The 23666-nt window shown below is 35.2% G+C and overlaps 1 protein-coding gene across 1 annotated transcript in view; it reads left to right on the top strand.

Annotated features, from left to right (window-relative positions):
• The window catches only part of LOC137405339 (uncharacterized), a 51360-nt gene that overhangs the window by 9019 nt on the left and 18675 nt on the right, over positions 1–23666 (top strand). Inside the window, exons 8-11 of the mRNA XM_068091572.1 lie at positions 1781–1892; positions 2356–2527; positions 2896–3212; positions 5522–5718. Of these exons, the coding sequence (XP_067947673.1) occupies positions 1781–1892; positions 2356–2527; positions 2896–3212; positions 5522–5718 (798 nt within the window). The remainder of the gene's footprint in view (positions 1–1780; positions 1893–2355; positions 2528–2895; positions 3213–5521; positions 5719–23666) is intronic.

Below are 23666 nucleotides of genomic sequence, written 5' to 3'. Positions count from 1 at the left end.
TCACGCAATGCTTGAAATTAATTAGTCTCAGTCGTCACCCTTAACATCGCATTAAAAATAAAGAGCTAGTGCATAATATCATCGGGAAAATATAGTATGGTTCTTGGAGTCTGAGGTACTTATCATAGAAATAATATGTACATGGAGAACTAATGACACTGATTCCTTTGTCATCTTCATTCGTTCTCTGGAGTTGTCCTACCTTCGTCTGCCACTAGCGTCATTATCGTCACTTTCGTAGTTGATAAATAAGCGGTAAGAGCACACAACAACGAATATGAGAATTGTGACGTCACAATTTTCGAGACTATGCCAGTAAACTGTTTCGCGGTAGAGCTCTGGGGAAATCCTATAAACACCAACCAATGTCTGTCTCACCATGGCAAACAATAGCTCATTCGAAAGTCAAGACTCTGATGTATTGAAATATACAATAAAAAATTATGTAATTTATGTGCTTTAATCGCAGCCATCTCAAAAACGCCGTAGGTTGGAATCCCTTTCAAAACGGCTCAAATGTGACGTAGTTGAACACAATGTGCTTCTGTTTACACTTTCATGCAGCCTCATTCGTTGAAAAATTGTCAAAAACACATTTCCTGCATTAAATATAACCATGTCTATTGTCCTTACACGTTTATTTCATTATCATTGTAATGCTGTAACTTTAAACACTGCCATCTCAAAAACTAACCTAAAATACAGTTTAATTTTCTAACCTTAGCTCGAGGGGGTCCATATCATCCTCTGATAAACATGAAGAGCCTGTTGGTGACCTGTGATGATCGAAAATGCTGCAGAAATTGTTCGCGCCAATTGGCGAGATATATTGGTCACATGATCACATTATGACTAGATGACTAGACCAAGCTGAAACGAAACTGTGAAGTAGTGAGCATCTATATTTGATAAAGGCTTTTTGGAAGAACCCGAAGTGTTATATTGTGCCTTTTATTGGTCTTTCATTTCTTATGATAAAATCACATGTCAAAACAATATCCACTTCGAGTTGGGTTCATCATCAAAATAAAGGGATTCCAACCTATGGCCATTTTTTAACTGTTCATTTTTGAGCTTTTAAAAACTTGTAATCACATTTCAACACATATTGAAGCTACAAAACAGCAGAGTAAGACATGGTGAACCTTTTGATACCAAATAACTGTAATGTGAATTTTGTTGCAAGTCATCCCTTAAGGTTTAAAGTTGTCAGTAAGTATTTCCATGTTTGTACTCTGAGAGACACACCTTCACGGTTTGGGAAGTACCTTTTAAAATGTTGTATCATGTGGCAACTTTGGTTCTTTTTTGCATACTTCCATTTATTTTGTGAATTTTTTAATGAATTCAACATTTTGAAATTATTAATTAAAAACTAAAGGGAGTAACACATTAGAAAGTAAATAAAGTTAGATAAAAGTTAAACAAACACTGTGTTAATTACACATAATTTAAAAGAGACTAAATTTACCCGGAGCTAAAATCAGTCGGGGCTAAAAGTGGTCAAACACTAAAACTAAAGAGTAGTGTCAAAACATTTAGGAGAATTGCAAAAAAATTGTCAGTAAAAGTACATGTATACACACAACCATTAAGATTGGTTAATAAGCATTTAAAAGGTTACATATTGCTGGGAATCAGATGCCTAGTAAACATCTTATGAAAAATTTTCTGTGGGTCAGATTTATACCGCAAAACCAAAGTGTGTAGCTCAAGGCTACATCAAAATACATGTACTTGTATATCAAAAGCTATGTACAACAATCATTTTTTGTTTCAGACCCAGATTACAGCAATCACTTGCTTAACAATGCCACTTCTCTCTACCAGCTCGCTAAGAGTAATGAAGATACATATAATACTGCTCTGCCAGAGGGTGCTGCATTTTATTCGTAGGTATTCAACTGTGCATTCTCTCTGAACATACATTATAATCACATCATTATTCTATCACGAGCAATGCTATTCAAAATGAAAAGAAGACAACTCCTAGCTGTTAAAATTTTGAATGAGAACTATTTTATGTTTTAAGGCCATTGCTTCATATTTTGGAAAACATAATTTCATATCAACTGAATACATCCATGGATATTAATAGCAATTATTACTAGGTATGGTGTACCTACATGCTGAGTATGTTATAGTTCTGCTATTATAATAGTATTTATTTGTTTTTATGTTTAACACTAATAACTTTAACATAATTTTACAAAATAGTGAAATTTTTAAAAAAGTGATATATACAGGTTCAGCTTACACAATTTATTCACAGTGTAGATATTGGAATCGTGAACACAACTCTAGTCTCTGATACTTGAATACCATTATATTAGGAGTTTCTCTGATGATTACCAGATCGAGTTCATGGGAAGATGAGATGGCGCATGCAGCAGCCTGGTTAGCCTTAGCTCATCAGGGAACTAGTGAGGAGACAACCTATCTCACAGCTGCTCAAACCTATCTCAAGGATGATTCTGAACAGTATATGTGGGCCCTTGACTGGGATGACAAGCGAGGCCTGGTGAACGTAAGTTGAAAATATGGCAAACAATTTCATTTCAAATTGTTTGTTGATATAAGCTTTTTCACAGAAAGTTTGCTGTCTACGACAGATTGCAAGATACAGTTTGTGGAGGCTGTCCATATCAGTTAGTAATGGACAATTGAGTTCTCTACAAATAATGCACAAGTTAGTTGAACGAATACTATTTCGAATTAGGCACGTTTTGGGATGAAATGAGCACACTATTATGAATTAAAAATATAAACACAGAATGAAATTGCAAAAGAACTTCCATCTTTTGTTTGATAAATGGTAAAGAGTAAATGTGATGAAACAAGTTACCAACCGCATATACAGATCTAAATATACTTACATCTATCCATTTATTCTAGTTCCTACTCTATCATCAACTGCAAGACAGCCGATTTAGTGATAATCTGGAGACATTTATTGGACGCTGGCTTCCTGGAAATGATGTACCATACACCCCTCTCGGTTTAGCTTTTCGTTTAGAGTGGGGAAGCAATCGGTATGCAGCGAACGCAGCATTCCTTTCGCTGCTGGCTGCTAGCGAAGGCATCAATGAGCAGACGTACAGAGATTTTGCTAAGAGTCAGATTGATTATATGCTGGGACTTGTCGATGGTGGAAGAAGTTATGTTGTCGGTTTCGACAGCGCGTCCCCAAAGCGAGCACATCACAAAGCAGCGTAAGCACATATATAGGCACTTCTCTGTGCAGACTGTGCATTTCTTGTGCCTGAGACTATAAAAATTATCATTTTGTGTGTCATACTGGTTATTAAAAAAGTGACCTGTCAAAGATAGATGGTAAAATCATTCCTCAGTCTAAAACACTATTTTGAACTGGAGCTGGAGTTATTGGGGCACTTCCCATCCCTCCTTACTGTCTGAATACACTAGACTAGTGAAGAATAAGCTACTCCGGTACAATGAGCAGAATATTCATTTCTCTCCAACAAATTAAACTTCTTGATATTCAAACCTGTCAGCATTCCTTCTGTTACTAATTGTATTTTAACTGAACTGTTTTCACAATCTTCCCGTATTTACTTTGAGAGCCATTAGCTGTGATATACGGTGTAGATGGCTTCACCATTCATAAAGTATAAACCACCTTAGATTATTACGTATGTTACTTGGTAACACATATTGGTGTGTTGTTCATACAACCAGCAATAACTTATAAATTGAGGCTCAAAAAGCAGTCAAGTATATATTAACTGGCTCAGCTAAAATATTGTACAAGTTTCTGAGAAGATGAGCACATGTTACCCAGATTAGTAGTAATATTGTTGCTAAGTTACTAAATAATAACCCTGAATCACTTTAGTTTGCAGACTTTTAAATTGAAATGAATTATAGAGTACAAAAAATATTTTCAATTTCATTTTGAATACTAAACCTCCATGTATGTCAAAGCCATAAAAATTTTAAATAGTTTTTAATTTAAAAATTTGATAAGTAGTAACATCAGATCAAATTTTTTAAGGTTTCATTTACCAGCAGATTGAAAAGGTTGAGAGAAGGTTGAGAGAAGGTTGAGAAAAGGTTGAGAGGTTGAGGTCATAAAAACTAATTTGTAAAATTACTTTAAAAACATTTTCCTATTAGTCGATATAAACATGTTTTATTTTCATGCTCTTTGCTTAAGAATGACCCCAATAACCTAAAAATGACCTTTATGACATGACATATGCTCAGAAGTTTGCTATAGAAATAATCATTCAATGAAAAGCTGTCAAACTTGTGAGTGTATATCTTTATATCTCCAGCTAAAAACAATCCTCAATAATAACTATTGATCTAGTGATCAGAGCTGTGACACATTTGATGATATGTTACTGGCTTGAACCATTCACAACTTGTTGTATTATGCATTTAATTGGATATCAGTAATGCACAAGTTTAAAATATGTATATCTGGAAAACTGAAGGTAGTGGATATTCCATTACACAATAAGGTCACTATGAATTAGTGAACAGTAAATATAAGAGTAATCTAGCCTTAGTACTTGAACCTTTAATGTAGCCTTAGCGCTTGAACTATAATTATTCTTTTTTTCCTTAGATGAAGGGCAAGGTGCCAATGTCATGAATATACGGATTTATTTTCTAAAATGAGTCAAATTTTTGATTTTTTATCTCTGACTATGCTACTACAGCTCTATATTTGTTTTCAGTATAGTCAGCAAAAAAGACTTTTTTTAATATTTATTAGCTAGTAAAAGAAGTCATGTTCACCTTAACCCTTACAACCTCTTATTCCGGCATTGCGGAGGGTGTGTCAGAAACCCTAATGCCCGGAATACTGGCATTCATATGACTCTGTTTACAAAAGCTGTTTCTAAGTAACAATTTAAATCAATCAAATTAATTCTTGCATAGGATGTTGAACCTGAAATTTCACTTCTACCTGTAACAATTTTCAAATATCTTTACCTCCTTCCTTCGTTTTAATAACAAATTGTATTAGAACGGTATCTAGAAAATATCGATACGACTCGTTCGTTGGTAGGTCATGGATGATTTTGACACAAATTAAGAATTTTATGATACTAAGTAATTTTCCAGCTCATTTTGAGTCATGAAATAATGATGAGCGTGTGCTCAATGGAAATGATACTACTGTAAATGTCTTTATAAGTTTTTAAAATTGTACATATCTTTATAGTTCTAGCCCGAATAATGGTGAAATACTGTTGTTTTCTGTTTGATGACAATTGCTGTGGGTTGCCCGACTTTTTTACTAATGTTTTACCAAATATCATTGTATTATGAGCGCATTTAGATATATTTAATAAAAGTTTAAAAACTTGGGATCGTTGGACAAATTGCCAAGGTTTGCTGACAGACGTTGACAAGAACGGCCAGGGTTCAAAGGGTTAAATCTTTCCACTCATGGGTAAAACACAAAGGACCCACTAGTTATGACTCGCTCTTATGTGTAGCTAAAGGCATGAACTTCTGGTGGTAATCATAATTACCATTTACATAGGTCCTGTCCGCTGCCAGAAGACGACCCAACATGTGACTGGGAAGACTTCGCTGATGATGTTGACAATCCTAACACTCTTTATGGGGCATTAGTCGGGGGTCCAGATGCAGACGATTTGTATACGGATGAGAGAGATGACTATAGAAGCAATGAAGTTGCATGTGATTACAACGCTGGATTTACTGGGGCCCTCGCAGGTAAGAAATCTAGTTAATACACTGAAAGGAGTTGAACAGATATGAATCTCTGTGAATATTATTTAAACTTGTAGCTCTACAGATCGGAGGACATTTAATACTGATGTGAATCTAAACAGTGCTGTGTTGCCTGGGTACATTGTTGCTGTCACCTCATTGCTGTCACCTCATTGCAGTCACCTCATTGCTGTCACCTCATTGCTGTCACTTCATTGCTGTCACCTCATTGCTGTCACCTCATTGCCGTCACCTCATTGCTGTCACCTCATTGCAGTCACCTGTTTTTTTTGTACAGCTGCCCATCTTTTTTACCTTTGCACTATCTTAGGCACCAATTCCTTGAAAATCAACTATGTAAGTTTATTCACGCATGCAGCGTATAAAAATGTCATATGTAAAATAATGATATAAAATAGTTATGAGTGAATCTGATGGTTCAGAGCATTTGATTCTCTCTGTCAAGTTCTGTTCCAGAACATTTGCTTTCCCATGTTGATAATTTCATTTGTTGTTTGGCCGCAGGGCCATAAAATGGAATACAGTCTACATTCTGTATTGTCAATGGAGGTATAATAAGGGCAATGTCTGAACATTTTGATGGTTGCGGTATAGACCACTTCATTGTTATTAAAATTAATTTCTCTGTTGAATCATTTGTAATTGTTTCGTATGCTAGAGGCGCTGTACTACCCAGAACACGGGTCAAGGACAAACAGAAATTATTGTTCTCATAGCTATGTAGCCAACTATCTAATCAGTTAACTAAACAACTATGCTATGGGCAATACTTTATTATTGCATGGTTTTTAACTAATACTTTTGTAGAAATTGGTTTAAGTGTTTTATCATAACATTGAGAAAGTTCATTTTTTTGAATAATGATGAGTATATTGTTACGAATGATAATTTTCAGGTAAGGATGGCTAAGGTTTTTTAAACATTATGGTCAGGATTTAACTCTAAGAGCTAGAGCAACAGCTGAATTTATTATAACCCTAAAAGCTGTAGCTTACCTATATAACTATAATAGTTAGAATTTGTCTATATAACCCTAAAAGCTATAGTAATAACTCCAGTCATCATAACCCTAAGAGCTATAGCAATAGTTTGTTTGTAGGTTTACTACACTTTGGAGAAAGCAGTTAGCCCTTCATGATGAAAATGACAGGCATTCTAGACTAATCTTCAGAAGTCATCTGAAGAGACGGAACATTCATTCAACTATATTATTCTAACTTTCTTGTAATTCTGTCATACATCTCTTTCCTCTGCATTAGTTATTTTTTTCAGAAAGTTTTGCTTAAAGAAGGTATTTCACTGGACTACTGGTAATGTTTTTACCATAAATAGAAACACATCCCTTATATTCACAAAGTAAAACTTTAACTTCTGTAGTTTCTTAACCCATTAATATAGAAATATCTTACTGGCGGCACTGAACAACTTCAACTTGTATACATATTTGATAGCAGCATGATCTATGCCTATCTTCCTAACGTCCATATAAACTCTGTTGAACCTGGTAGTCATGAGAATGACATTAGTGATAACATTAGTCACTATTAAGTGTACATTGTTGTATGTGGAAAGGTACATATGTCTGACATCTATACCAGCACAAGTGTGTGTAGCATGTCAGATGCATTTCCTTGTTAGCAACAATAGTAGTCGTGTTTAAAATAGAGTTGATCCAATTTTGGTATCGGAATTAGTGCCGATATAGGTGTTAATATGAATCAGTATCAGCCAATCTTTTTTTAACTCCGGGCCTGCCACAATATTTATTTCATGTCTATAGCCTGGTCAACATCAACTAAGCTAAGGAACCCTTTTGCTTTAGTCAGGACGTGACCACAAAGTGTAGTATTTCCCAAATACAGCGATGAGATTTATTGCAGCTAATCACGAACAAGATAACAAAGTAAACAAGAATGCGGTGTAATATTTCTATTTACTAGCATTACGAAAGTATTTTGTGCACACTGCGTAAAGTTATCTATCTCTCTCTTTATCCTGGCGACACGTAGCTTGTTTGTTGGGTTGTTCTCGTTTGGTTGTGAATCTAATTTGTTTCCCTTTTTTATTGTACTTATTCACACATTAACTTTTGAAGTGCATCTAAATAATTATGGTCTTACAGATCAGTTGAGGAGCTAGTTCTTGTTAATAAAAACTATTGCAGGTCTTACTTTAAATTTTAAAATAGCTGTTCTTTCACAGGTGCTGCTAACGTTGTTGTTTTCACTGACAACAACGGAAACAACAAAAACGCCAGCAGCACCGTGTGCTCTTAGGTCAGTTTAGACGTCAAATATTATTAACTAAAAAATATACTGTTTTGTTACTACATGCACGGTATATCAGCATGTGAATATATGTATACTTCTTTTTTCATAAATACAAACGAGTAAATTAATATTTTTATTTTCTATAATAAAATGAACAATTATCTATGCAACACAAAAATTGTTTATAGGCTGAGTTTTAATACCTGGCAACGCCAGGTAGCACAGCTAGTATTTATATAAAAATAAAATCAGTTCACCTATGGTACTGGCACTGTACAGAATTTAGTTTTATAAAGAATAAGCCGGCAACTCTCCGCAGGTTTGTCCTTTCATTTCCCATTATCACTGTACTTCTTTAGCATTGATCATGCTTAGTCGATTTATTATCACGCATTTTCTGTGGCTGATGAAATCAAACGAGACAATGGTTCAGCAGTATTTTTGTTTGATAGCCAAATATTGGTAAAGAAATGCTGATGGTGTGTAGAATAGCCTGTACAACAAATTATTGCTAGTCAGTTTTGTGAGTATAATAGAACATTTTTTAACTCAACATATCTTTTTACAATAGTATATCACCCCAACCCAGTATATCTCTATACAACAGTGTATCACCTCAACCCAATATATCTCTATATAACATTATATCACCTCAACTCAGTATATCTCTATATAACAGTATATCACCTCAACAAGAATATCTCTATATAACAGTATATCACCTCAACCCAGCATATCTCTATGACAGTATATCACCTCAACTCAGTATGTCTCTATACAACAGTGTATCACCTCAACTCAGTATATCTCTATATAACATTGTATCACCTCAACCCAGTATACCTCTATACAGCCATATATCACCTCAACCCAACATCTCCAGGATTACCATGTATGTACTTTGTGCTACACTTGATTATGTGAATTTAGTTTTATAAAGACTGTGACTAAAAGCTAAAAGCTTAATTAAATGTGCATTTAAATTATTCTTGTAGGAGTTTTCTGTTCAAACAAAAAGGCAAAAACTACCTTTAGCTTTCATAACTGGAATGTTAAAAATTTTATTTAACTTTCTGTCTCTACAACAACTCAAATAATGACAAAACTAACAAGTCTAGAAATATTGTGTTTATAGATCAGCTCAAATTATAAAAGTCCACATGTTTATTTTAATATTATTTAATCAAATAGTAATAAAAACTGATAAGTTATAAGCTTAATAACTTCTGATGCATTTATAGCAGAATATTATACAGAAGTAAATAACCAACACAAGCGATTGCAATAAACTACAACTACTTAAGAATCAGTAATAATAGAAATTATTATGCGAAAATATCGGATATAGAAAGTTTCAAGACTGTTAGCGTCCTCATATCTATTATTTATAGGAGTGTCTCTCACAAGTTTGCTGGTGGTAAATTAAAGTACCTGTAAAGTTATTTGTTTAATAATCATTTCAGTATATCAACCGACTTGGAAATATTTCGAAGTGATAAACATTTGGTTATTATCCATTTTCTGTCCTATCCTTGTAAGTACCTAACAGTGCTATTTCTAGAAAAACTTGTTTAAGAAATAAATTCTTGGCTAAATTATGTAGTAGTTGTCTTGCCTTGATTATCTTATCCAAACCTCGCTTTAAATTTGTCATAACAGCATCAGTTGGACTTGCTTACACCTGACTTTTCTATAGAATTTTATGTAGATTCTATTATCGATTTGATGAACTTAAAGATTAAATAGTGAGGAATTTTGTGATTCATTTACTAAACACTTGAAATGGATGACTATTAAAACATTAGTAACTAACGTAATTAACATTAAAACTAACGTTCATAGATATCCAACAAGCTATAGCAAAATACGATGCGGCAAGTTGTCTTTTCCTGGTGATAAAGAAAGTGGAAGAAAAAGCAATTCTTAATTTTGCAGGTAGTTGTTTTGTGATATATTAAAAGCTCACTAAAATTTGGTCTTACATTAAAAAGTTGCTGTTGAGTGTTGGTGACTAAATAGAAATTTTTTTATATTCTTTCGGTAAGTTATTCAATAAAAAAAGGAAAACAGTGACAGAAAAATTAAAGCCATCGCTATACCTAATTGAGTGAAATTGCTGAGCAAGTTTAACTTCAAGCCAACTTTGAACTACTCCAAGGAGCTATGGTTTTGAATATGAAGTTGTCTTCTATTATCCTTAGAGATGAAGATCGGACTACGTGTGTCTCTTCATCAGAATAACTATACCATGACAGACCTATACAGGTAAATAGACATTCATACTTCAAGGTGTGCTCTAATAGCTATCCAGGAAGTTATGGTAAGTTATGGTCTACTATTACAAAACATGGTAACTTTTTGTGTACCAAACTGCATGCTCATTAATCAACCTCCCTTTACTATGTCATCACCGTCTTGAACACTGATTGGGTCAATATGTTTGAAAGATTCAGGCAAATAATGCATTATGTTTTCTAAAGAAAATTGGTTCAACATCTGACCTGCTATTATTTGAATAAATTTAGGATGATTTTTAGGAATGAACTTGAAATCTATTAAGATATGACAACTCCATGAGCACATGCCGACATGGATCTGTTTTGGCAGCTGGTAGAGATCATGTTTGTCCACTGATAGGATTATGTCTGCATGTAACAAGAGCTATGCAGTCAATTTGTAGACCATACCAGTTCCGCAATAAGATGATCATAAAGCCTGCGAATCTGTGCCAATTGTTATTCTAATCCGAGATGAAGGCGATTATAATAACCACAATTATTCAATTCTAATGGTTATATAACTACTGATAATATTCAGATTTGTCTCCCTTGTGTTTGACTAGCTGACAGAATTTGTAGCTGTTGATAGAAAATAGCCAGCAATGACAGATTAGTCACCAGAACTAGAGAGATGAGAGAATATCGTGTTTGTGCATGTGAAAAGGTTTTGTAGTCTTTTAATCATCATGCAAACACTTTTTGCGCTCTGCACTAGGAAAGTAAACTTGAGGTATTCAATGTGAGACTATTGTGGCATTAATGTAACGAAGGAGCATCTGCTTGAGGTTTAAAATATGAGTGGTTTAAGGTGATCTGGTAGATCTGTCTTCTTGAACCAAACTGAATCACATATTTGTATCTAGTACAACTGCGGGCTGGATGGAGATATTACATACTCACCACAAGTGACTGGTTCCATATATCTGTTTTTGCTAATCTATTGGTTTTAGTTAACTCTAATAAGACTATAGTTAACGAGTCGATGTAGGTCGCCAACATCAGATAATTGTCAGTGGCTTGCACCATAAAGAGGTTTAGTGTGCTAGTCAGGTTCCTCGTCAGCGTGGTTCCATCGTCACAATAATAGAGTGAAATTCATCTAGTAATTTACTTATGAAGCCCATTCAGGCTGCATAGACTTTCATGTTATGTTCTTCCTTGACTGTTTAGTTTTCACTTTTGAGCCCCTGTCTCCATCTTTTCTACTAAGATATAAGCTATTTCTATATAAGATAAGTCCAGCAGCTAGCAAGTTGCTTTGTCAGTTTCCTTGACGTGTTCCCCAGTTCACCTTGTTATCTGTGTATATCCCCCAGTTCACCTTTTTATGCATGTGTACCCTCAGTTCACCTTATTATGCATGTGTATCCCTCAGTTCACCTTATTATGCATGTGTATCCCTCAGTTCGCCTTATTATGCATGTGTATCCCTCAGTTCACCTTATTATGCATGTGTATCCCTCAATTCACCTTACTATGCATATGTATCTCTCAGTTTACATTATTATGCATGTGTATCTCTTAACTCACCTTATTATGCATGTGTATCTTTCAGTTTACCTTATTATGCATGTGTATCCCCCAGTTCACCTTATTATGCATGTGTATCCCTCAGTTCACCTTACTATTCACCACAATTTCTAATACTTCCGTGAACTTTTTTTGATCAAAATTGTTTTTTATGTTTCATAGCAGCTCACAAGCAGTTTTTTGGTACTGACATTGTTGGACCTATGTTAGATTGATAGCAAACTTTATCAGCAGCAAATAAAAAAAGATTTTTCAATTCCAAGCAATAGAACAGGTGTTACTAGCTTCTAACCAACACTACGTCACTGACAGTTTTATCAATTATATAATCAAACAATTCGTTAATTTATATTGAAATGCATTGCAGAGGTTATTATGAATACATTATGCATAAAAAAGATACTCAAGTTACCAGCTAACAGACAATCAATCACCAGCAAAAAAAATAGGTGTAAAAATACAGTAAAATATATTGTAAAAAATACATTAAAAATGAATATGCGTGAAAACGAAACAATATATAGATGTATAATATGGGTGTGTTCATAAAAAAATGATGACACGGTGAGAGTTATTTGATGCCAACTACACATGCATATTTGCTCCCATTATAAGTTAGTTGATGCAGTATTCATCAGATATTGGTGTTGAAGCCCTAGGCTCATCATCAACGGCATCATCACTCACAAGCCCTTGACTGTCTTCACATTCATGTAGCAAATATGATCGGTAGTAAGCAACCTATTTGCTTTCAAACTTCTCGTACAGCCTAGTAAAACATTGTGCTTTAGTAGCTTTTCAGGGTAAATACCTGATAACAAATTGAAAATAAGTAGTCTACTGCAGCTAACAATTGGTAATACAAATTGCAAATATTTTTTGATACTGTAGATATAAACACAGAAAGTCATGAAGATGATTATTGTGGTAAGTGTCCCCTATCGACCAATATTAGAGCCTAGTGGTTGGGGCTAGTTTATAGTAGATGTTGAGGTTGAGAACTATATGCTTGAATAATTGTTGGTTGAACAATTGGATATAAATGAAATAAGAAATTTTTATTATCTTGTAGTTCTACAAGGAAATCATAAAACTATTATTTATTATGGGGTAATAGAGTGATGAGTTCATGCTGCAAAAAGATCTAAATTTTATTGGATTGAAAATGTTATAATCATGTGTATCATGAAAAAATCCATATCTTATACTGTTAGAATAAAGTTTGTTAGAAATTCACAAGAAAAATTTCGGCTTTTGTCATTTTTTTTTCTCGGTAAAACTCTATAAATAGCTACATAAAACTTACCTTCTTCCATCAGAAAATTTTCATTTTCTTCTTGAACATTACTTTTGTTGCTATTTTCTTCCCCTGAGCTGATTACCACATCTAATTCACTTAAAAATTTTGCCATCGTTCGGATAAACCTTTTCCAAAATGGCTATCAACAAATTTTCAAAACAGTTGATACCTATCACATAATTTGTTAGTTAAAACTCTCTTGTCCAATCACATATTTGGTATCAAAATGATGCCCAGAGTCTTAGACTTTGTTTGGTGAATGAATAAAACCGATGTACCTAAACAGCTAAGCAATAGAGCAAATCAAAGTTTAACCCGAAGACTCCGGGAACGGGCCCTGGAGAGCACAACTCTTCCCGTAGTGATCGGGAACAGTCCTGAATGGGCTAACTATAGTTATATTATTATAATAAAGAACTGAGTCTTGGAAGGTATTCAATGATGTATGTTTTGTTGAATATGTACTAGTTGTTGACATTGACCAGTCATTATCTTGTATTTGTATATAGCTGTTGTCAGACTCTTTGTTCATATCGGCTTACTCATCTGTTATGTAATTCTTGTGTAATAATCCTTTTACTCTCTTGTCTCACTTATGTAGTAAGTCAGTTGCTGTCTAGCTTTCAAATATACAAGAATAACAGGTTATGGGCTCAGACAGGCAACCAAAGAAGCTGTACACGAGTTGATATCAGGAACAGTAAAACAAGGACTACTGAACCAGAACTTGGATTGTATCTTTCATTCTACAATGGATAGTGATAAATGGACAATAGATAAGTTGGGCAGTCAGAACTATCAGACATGGAAGTTTCAGATGAAACACATTTTGCTGGTAAAGGATCTGTACGATATCGTGGATGGCACTGAGAAAGCACCAGAAGGTTCGGCTGATCAAGCGCTGAAAACTGCTTTTACATCCAGGTATCGTAAGGCTTTCTCAGTAATTGCTCTGTCTGTTAGTACTGAGCTTCTCTACTTAATAACAGATACAGAAGCACCTGATGTAGCATGGAAGCGGCTTCAAAACCACTTTGAACGCAATACACTAGCAAACAAGTTATTTCTTAAGAAACAATATTTCAGAACAGTAATGAAGGAGGGTACACCTGTAGAACAGCACTTGAAACACATGAAAGGATTTACAGATAAACTCGCCGCTATCGATGCACCAATTTCTGAAGAAGATCAAGTAGTCACGCTCTTAGGCAGCCTTCCAAACAGCTATGCTCATCTTGCAACAGCATTAGAAGCAAGAGTAGACAACTTGAGTCTTGAGTTTGCCCAGCAGTCATTGATAAATGAAGAGTTGAAACGTAGTGAGCGAAACTCCGATGAATCTAGTTCTGCCGGTGCATCTGATTCTGCATTGATGTCAAGAAAGCAGCCTGGAGCCAGAAAACCTATTATTTGCTACAACTGTAATAAGCCTGGGCACAAGTCACCAGAATGCTCAGAGGACAGGCGCCGACCGAACGCGCAGTTAGTAAGTGAATGTAGAAAAACTGTATGTGAAAGTGACAATGACTGTGTAGGCAATGAATTTACATTTATCACTCATCCTGGCAACACATTTTCATTGCACAGTAGCTCACTCTGGCTAATTGACTCTGGAGTATCGTGTCATATGTCACCTAACAGGGAAAGTTTTAATAGCTACAAGAAGCTAGAACATATAGAAATGGTCAGCCTAGGTGATGGTCGAACAGTTGAAGCTGTGGGAGTTGGTGCTGTGAAAGTGATGCTAAAACTCAATCGTAGAGTTCAATGTGCGGCTGTATTTTACAATGTACTTCATGTCCCTCAGCTAGCTAGCAATTTATTTTCAGTTCGAGCTGCCACTAAGAAAGGCTACATTGTTCAGTTCGGCCATACTCGATGTTGGATTAAAGATGCTACTGGTCGAGTTAGGGCCATGGGATCACTAGCTAATAAGCTGTTTAGTCTAGACTGTGTGCAAACTGAAACTCAATACGCAAACACTGCTAGCGCAGAGATTTGGCATCAACGTCTAGTTCATGTGAATGACTCTGATCTGAAAAAACTGAGCAAAGGAAATATAGTTTGTGCAACAAGCTTACCTGCAATGAACATTTCTTTCTGTGAAGGCTGTGCTGAAGAAAAAATGACTCGTGAACCCTTCAAACCTGTGGGAGATATCAAGGCTACCCGTAAGCTAGAACTAGTACATTCCGACGTTTGTACAATGGAAACAGAATCAATTGGAGGTAGCAAATATTTCGTTACTTTTATAGACGATTTTTCTAGATGCTGTGCTGTGTCTTTTCTTAGAATCAAATCTGAGGTACCTGAGAAGTTAAAAGAGTTTGAAGCATATACAGCCAACCAATCTGGAGAAACCCTTCAAACACTGAGATCAGATAGAGGTGGTGAATACTTGTCTCAAGAATTTACTGACTACTTGAAATCTAAAGGTATTCATCATGAACTCACATCAGCCTACTCACCAGCACAAAATGGTGTTGCTGAGCAAATGAATAGAACTCTGTGTGAAGCAGCACGTTCAATGTTGTGCCATGCTAAATTGCCAAAGCAATACTGGGCTGAGGCCATTTCTACTGCTGCCTACGTTAGAAATCGGCTTCCCACTTCTTCACACAAGAATGATCTCACACCGTATGAGAAGTGGTATGAAAGCAAACCCAACATAGACAATCTAAGGGTGTTTGGATGTATTGCTTATGCTCATGTTCCAGATCAACTGCGACAGAAACTTGACAAGTGCCAGAAGCTAAGGTTTATAGGATACAGCAAACAGTCAAAGGCATACCGCCTGCTTGATGAATCGACTGGTAAAGTCACTACTAGGCGAGACGTGGTATTTGATGAAACGAACTTTACAAACACCGTTAAACCATCATGTGACCAATATACAAAGCAGAAATCTATTGTTGTTGAACATTCAGTAAATGAACAGACAACTCCAAACTTCTCTGGGCAATGCATTGGTGAAGGGCAACAGCGACGCTTATCTGCTCGCAAACGTAGACCTCCGGTTCGCTATGGAATTGATGAGTATGTAAGCCAGGCTCAACATGTCAAAACTATGTGGGAGTGTTGAATATGTACTAGTTGTTGACATTGACCAGTCATTATCTTGTATTTGTATATAGCTGTTGTCAGACTCTTTGTTCATATCGGCTTACTCATCTGTTATGTAATTCTTGTGTAATAATTCTTTTACTCTCTTGTCTCACTTATGTAGTAAGTCAGTTGCTGTCTAGCTTTCAAATATACAAAAATAACATGTTTTGATTTTAATTTTAATTTATCATAATCATGACATCATCAAGACCAGAATAGCAATATTCAACAATTTCCAAAGGTGCAATTTATTGGTATAAAATACAAAAACAAAAATAGCGACAAAACAAAGGAGAATAAAATAAAACTTACTTATTAGTTACCTCAACTCAGTTCACTAGACAAAAATCATAACATGACTCTCCGCTAAGGCTGACCATAAACTTGGCAGCAATCCATGGTCTGCTAAAACAAATGTTGCAGCTAGCGCAATGAAGAGTACCGGTGTGTGCAAACTAGAGCTCTATTTAGCTGTACTCTGTAGCTAGCTTATGTTAAACGCACCACGTTAGGAGTATATGTTTGTAATTTCACTACCTCTAAATTCAAATTAGAACTGCTGATATACAAAAGACTCTCTGATGTTAAGTTGTCTCGAGTAAATATAGTTATCAAGGCCAATAATGATGCAATGGCGCCTGCTTATAGACCGGTATGAACTACTATGTAGCTTCCTAATGTGATCTTTAATAACTTATATTGCCACAAGTTAACAGGTGTTTGTCTATTATTAGTTTTATAATGGCTTCGATGCATCAATATGTGCATATTGCCTACTTTTCACATTCTAAGTGAGAAGTGTTTATTTTTTGGTTATGCAAGTACATTGACTGACTAATAATTTCCCACGATTTGTTAGTATCATATTTTGTGAAAATACACAAATAGGCATCATTTAGAGAGGATTATGACCTTATATAAGGCTGTCACGTGAATTCGTGTTTTATGTTTTTTACAAACTACTAAGTTTGTTAAGTTGTCTCGAGTAAATATAATTATCAAGGTCAATGATGAAGCAATGGCGGCCTGCTTATAGACCTGTATGAAGTACTACTCAGCTTCCCTAATGTGATCTTTAATACATTATATTGCCACAAGTTAACAGGTGTCTGTTTATTATTAGTTTTACTATGGCTTTAATGCATATATATGTGCATATTGCCTCTTTTTCACGTTTCAAGTGAGAAGTGTTTATTTTTGGTTACATAAGTACATTGACAGAATAAAAATTTTCCCAAATTTGTTCGCATCATATTTTGTGAAAATTCACAAATAGGCGTCATTTAAAGAAGATTTTGGCCTTATATAAGGCTGTCACGTGAATTCGTGTTTTATGTTCTTTAAAAACTCAGTGAAGCAAGTCAAATGCTTCCCTTCATATCTACCCACATGCCTGAAAGGTTTGAAAGACTTTTCTTGATGGCGTGCATGCTATAAGGTACAAATAACCTCAATATCGTATGATGTTCAGAGTTTGCTGTCCACCTCGTTACATGATGGACAGGGTACAGAAGTATATTCTGATTGCTGTTGTCTGGATAGCTGTTAACAGAGTCATGGTAATTATTTACCATAATTTAGTTTAATTATTGGATTGGAAAATAGCATTTGGGCTCTAGTTTTGTTGTGCTACTATTTTGCGAATAATTCTGTACTTTGGTTTTGACTATTGTTCTGAAACTATTAAAAGTTTTCAATGTTGTTTCAATAGAAATCTGAGTGGGTTTAAACAGTTTTTGTATCATTAACATGGCATGCAGATATTATTGACGTTGCGAACCATATCATAAGTTACATCTCACACTGTTTTCAGGAAGTTCTTTTATTTCATGAGAATCTTCATACAATAACATCAATGCCAAATCATATCTGATGAAATTAATTCTATAACCTTGAACATGTTGACGCATGGATGACTTTTGAGTGTAAATATACAAGTACTGATGTCGTTCATGTAATCATAATGTAATACTTTACTATCAACTTAACTAAAGTTAAATGTGGAGATGGAGGTTTTCAGCATAAATAAGTACCTAGTAAACCAGGTATTCTGTTACTAAGCCAACTCTACAAACCTCAAACGCATACATATGATCACAGGCTACCATAAGACTTCTCTTGCTACACTTAAGTTCTTCACTAGCAGATAAGACAAAGTCATAGTTTATACCATAAACTTACTTTTAGATAAAAATGTTGAATAAGACGCTGATGAGTTTACACAGGAATTATTGTTCTTACCTCAGTCATATCTGAAAACCTCGGTGAAGATAAATTGCTGAGATAGACATTTGCTATCTATTAGATAAGGTTTCACTGACAACTCACAATGTATATTGCATTCCTTCTAAATGATTTGTCCCAATTGGAACAGTCACCCTTCATAGGAACATTCATCTGCAATAAAAATATGTCTATCTATACCTACCATCTGTGTCTACAAAGTCTTTCTAAAAGTATTTTGAGAAATCTTTTTAGCAAATAATTTATTTACTTTGAAGTATTACGTGTGATCTATTTGGGATGAGTATGATGTTCTGTTTGGAGTGGGAAACTTGGTGTATTATATCAGTCTTACTTGCATCTAAACTATTGCTCATGTTTCTATTGATGTTATGGGAGTTGTATCATACCAGCCTTACTTGCATCTGAACATTTGCTCATGTTTCTAGTGATGTTATGGGAGTTGTATCATATCAGTCTTACTTGCATCTGAACAATTGCTCATGTTTCTAGTGATGTTATGGGAGTTGTATCATATCAGTCTTACTTACATCTGAACAATTGCTCATGTTTCTAGTCATGATATGGGAGTTGTATCATATCAGCCTTACTTGCATCTGAACAATTGCTCATGTTTCTAGTGATGTTATGGGAGTTGTATCATATCAGGCTTACTTGCACCTGAACAATTGCTCATGTTTCTAGTGATGTTATAGGAGTTGTATCATATCAGTCTTACTTACATCTGAACAATTGCTCATGTTTCTAGTCATTTTATGGGGGTTGTATCATATCAGTCTTACTTACATCTGAACAATTGCTCATGTTTCTAGTGATGTGATGGGAGTTGTATCATATTAGCCTTACTTACATCTGAACAATTGCTCATGTTTCTAGTAATGTTATAGGAGTTGTATCATATCAGCCTTACTTACATCTGAACATTTGCTCATGATTCTAGTGATATTATGGGAGTTGTATCATATCAGCCTTACTTACATCTGAACAATTGCTCATGTTTCTAGTGATGTTATGGGAGTTGTATCATATCAGCCTTACTTGCATCTGAACAATTGCTCATGTTTCTAGTGATGTTATGGGAGTTGTATCATATCAGTCTTACTTGCATCTGAACAATTGCTCATGTTTCTAGTGATGTTATGGGAGTCGTATCATGTCAGTCTTACTTGCATCTGAACAATTGCTCATGTTTCTAGTGATGTTATGGGAGTTGTATCATATCAGCCTTACTTACATCTGAACAATTGCTCATGTTTTTAGTGATGTTATGGGAGTTGTATCATATCAGCCTTACTTGCATCTGAACAATTGCTCATGTTTCTAGTGATGTTATGGGAGTTGTATCATATCAGCCTTACTTACATCTGAACAATTGCTCATGCTTCTAGTGATGTTATGGGAGTTGTATCATATTAGCCTTACTTACATCTGAACAATTGCTCATGTTTCTAGTGATGTTATAGGAGTTGTATCATATCAGCCTTACTTACATCTGAACAATTGCTCATGTTTCTAGTGATGTTATGGGAGTTGTATCATATCAGCCTTACTTACATCTGAACAATTGCTCATGTTTCTGGTGATGTTATAGGAGTTGTATCATATCAGCCTTACTTACATCTGAACATTTGCTCATGTTTCTAGTGATATTATGGGAGTTGTACCATATCAGCCTTACTTACATCTGAACAATTGCTCATGTTTCTAGTGATGTTATGGGAGTTGTATCATATCAGTCTTACTTGCATCTGAACAATTGCTCATGTTTCTAGTGATGTTATGGGAGTTGTATCATATCAGTCTTACTTACATCTGAACAATTGCTCATGTTTTTAGTGATGTTATGGGAGTTGTATCATATCAGCCTTACTTACATCTGAACAATTGCTCATGTTTCTAGTGATGTTATGGGAGTTGTATCATATCAGTCTTACTTGCATCTGAACAATTGCTCATGTTTCTAGTCATGTTATGGGAGTTGTATTATATCAGCCTTATTTACATCTGAACAATTGCTCATGTTTCTAGTCATGTTATGGGAGTTGTATCATATCAGCCTTACTTACATCTGAACAATTGCTCATGTTTCTAGTGATGTTATAGGAGTTGTATCATATCAGTCTTACATACATCTGAACAATTGCTCATGTTTCTAGTGATGTTATGGGAGTTGTATCATATTAGCCTTACTTACATCTGAACAATTGCTCATGTTTCTAGTGATGTTATAGGAGTTGTATCATATCAGCCTTACTTTCATCTGAACATTTGCTCATGTTTCTAGTGATATTATGGGAGTTGTATCATATCAGCCTTACTTACATCTGAACAATTGCTCATGTTTCTAGTGATGTTATGGGAGTTGTGTCATATCAGCCTTACTTGCATCTGAACAATTGCTCATGTTTCTAGTGATGTTATGGGAGTTGTATCATATTAGCCTTACTTACATCTGAACAATTGCTCATGTTTCTAGTAATATTATAGGAGTTGTATCATATCAGCCTTACTTACATCTGAACAATTGCTCATGTTTCTAGTGGTGTTATGGGAGTTGTATCATATCAGTCTTACTTGCATCTGAACAATTGCTCATATTTCTAGTGATATTATGGGAGTTGTATCATATCAGCCTTACTTGCATCTGAACAATTGCTCATGTTTCTAGTGATGTGATGGGAGTTGTACCATATCAGCCTTACTTGCATCTGAACAATTGCTCATATTTCTAGTGATGTTATGGGAGTTGTATTATATCAGCCTTACTTGCATCTGAACAATTGCTCATGTTTCTAGTGATATTATGGGAGTTACATCATGTCAGCCTTACTTGCATCTGAACAGTTGCTCATGCTCCTAGTGATGTTATAGGAGTTGTATCATATCATGCTTACTTACACCTGAACAATTGCTCATGTTTTTAGTGATGTTATGGGAGTTGTATCATACCAACTTTGACAATCCAATTCAGTTGCTAGTGCAACTATGTCAACATGAGTTTTATTATTCTAACATTATTCAAAAGAATTCACTCTAATAGATGTATAGTTTTCTGTGGCCATACACATAATCTAGATGAAAACCATTTATTTGGAGTTATTCCACCAAATTGAAGAGATTCACTGCAGCTATTGCAGATGAGTCACTTTACATAGTAGATATTTGTATTGTGTTTCACTTCGTTATTACGCAAAAATGCATTTAAATTTCAACAGTTTAATCACTTTCTGCAAAGTGTTGTAATAATCATACAAAGGCATATACTGCATATCTTATCAATCACATAACTACTCATTATATTGCAATTTGGTTTGGCATTTCGCATGTTTCTCAAGCTGTACATTTGTAAATTTTCAACACCCATTTGTCCGTGCTAATAGGAAAACTGCCAAAATTTGTTTAGGCTGTTATAGATGTGTATTTGTGTGCTTGTGGTTTCAGCAGGTCTATGGGTGTGATGGAAGGATAACTGTCCGCAACTTCTATTTCACAAGCTATGATGGAAGAATAAAGCTCACAATTCCACGTGATACTGTTGGATGGAACGCTACACTTACGTTCACCCACAGAACCAAGTGTTTACGAGTGAGCTCTTTCTATCTATCCATCTATCTATCCATCTATATCTGTAACTACTAATACCGTAAATTCAACTTGTAATATTAGAAGTTACAGAATTCAGAGCCGCAGTACTCCGTATTAACAAAACCATCGTAGGCAAAAGTTAAACAAATTAAAATGGCGGAAATGATAGTTGCGCTTCTGGTAACTAACCCATGGTTACTTGTTAGGGCTGTGCTGGTAACTTCCACATAGGGAATTTGTAGTGCTTTGCTGGTTATTACACCATAGTCCCTGGATGGTGTTGTTCATGTACTGTAAGTAGTTTAATGTCACTTGTTAGTGCTGTTCAGGTAAGTAGTTCAATGTCACTTGTTAGTGCTGCTCAGGTAAGTAGTTCAATGTCACATGTTAGTGCTGTTTGGGTAAGTAGTTCAATGTCACTTGTTAGTGCTGTTCAGGTAAGTAGTTCAATGTCACTTGTTAGTGCTGTTCAGGTAAGTAGTTCAATGTCACTTGTAAGTGCTGTTCAGGTAAGTAGTTCAATGTCACTTGTTAGTGCTGTTCAGGTAAGTAGTTCAATGTCACTTGTTAGTGCTGTTCAGGTAAGTAGTTCAATGTCACTTGTAAGTGCTGTTCATGTGAGTAGTTCAATGTCACTTGTTAGTGCTGTTAAGGTAAGGAGTTCAATGTCACTTGTTAGTGCTGTTCAGGTAAGTATTTCAATGTGACTTGTTAGTGCTGTTCAGGTAAGTTGTTCAATGTCACTTGTTAGTGCTCTTCAGGTAAGTAGTTCAACATCACTTGTAAGTGCTGTTCAGGTGAGTAATTCAATGCCATTTATTAGTGCTGTTCAGGTAAGTTGTTCAATGTCACTTGCTAGTGCTGTTCAGGTAAGTAGTTCAATATCACTTGTAAGTGCTGTTCAGGTGAATAGTTCAATGCCACTTATTAGTGCTGTTCAGGTAAGTAGTTCAATGTAACTTGTTAGTGTTATTCATGTAAGTATTTCAATGTCACTTGTTAGTGCTGTTTAGGTAAGTAGTTCAATGTCACTTGTAAGGGAAGTTCAGGTAAGTAGTTCGATGTCACTTGTTAGTGCTGTTCAGGTAAGTAGTTCAATGTCACTTGCTAGTGCTGTTTAGGTAAGTAGTTCAATGTCACTTGTATGTGCTGTTCAAGTAAGTAGTTCAATGTCACTTGTAAGTGCTGTTCAGGTAAGTAGTTCAATGCCACTTGTTAGTGCTGTTCAGGTAAGTAGTTTAATGTCACTCGTTAGTGCTGTTCAGGTCAGTAGTTCAATGTACATGTAACTTGTTAGTGCTGTTCAGGTAATTAGTTCAATGTCACTTGTTAGTGCTGTTAAGGTAAGTAGTTCAGTGTCACTTGTTTGTGCTGTTCAGGTAAGTATTTCAATGTCACTTCTTAGTGCTGTTCAGGTAAGTTGTTCAATGTTACTTGTATGTGCTGTTCAAGTAAGCAGTTCAATGTCACTTGTAAGTGCTGTTCAGGTAAGTAGTTTAATTTCACTCGTTAGTGCTGTTCAGGTCAGTAGTTCAATGTACATGTAACTTGTTAGTGCTGTTCAGGTAATTAGTTCAATGTCACTTGTTAGTGCTGTTAAGGTAAGTAGTTCAGTGT

Source organism: Watersipora subatra, chromosome 1 (assembly GCF_963576615.1).
Source record: "Watersipora subatra chromosome 1, tzWatSuba1.1, whole genome shotgun sequence".
NCBI lineage: Eukaryota > Metazoa > Bryozoa > Gymnolaemata > Cheilostomatida > Watersiporidae > Watersipora > Watersipora subatra.
Note: the sequence above shows the minus strand (reverse complement) of the source record. Positions and strands in the feature narration are given on the sequence as shown.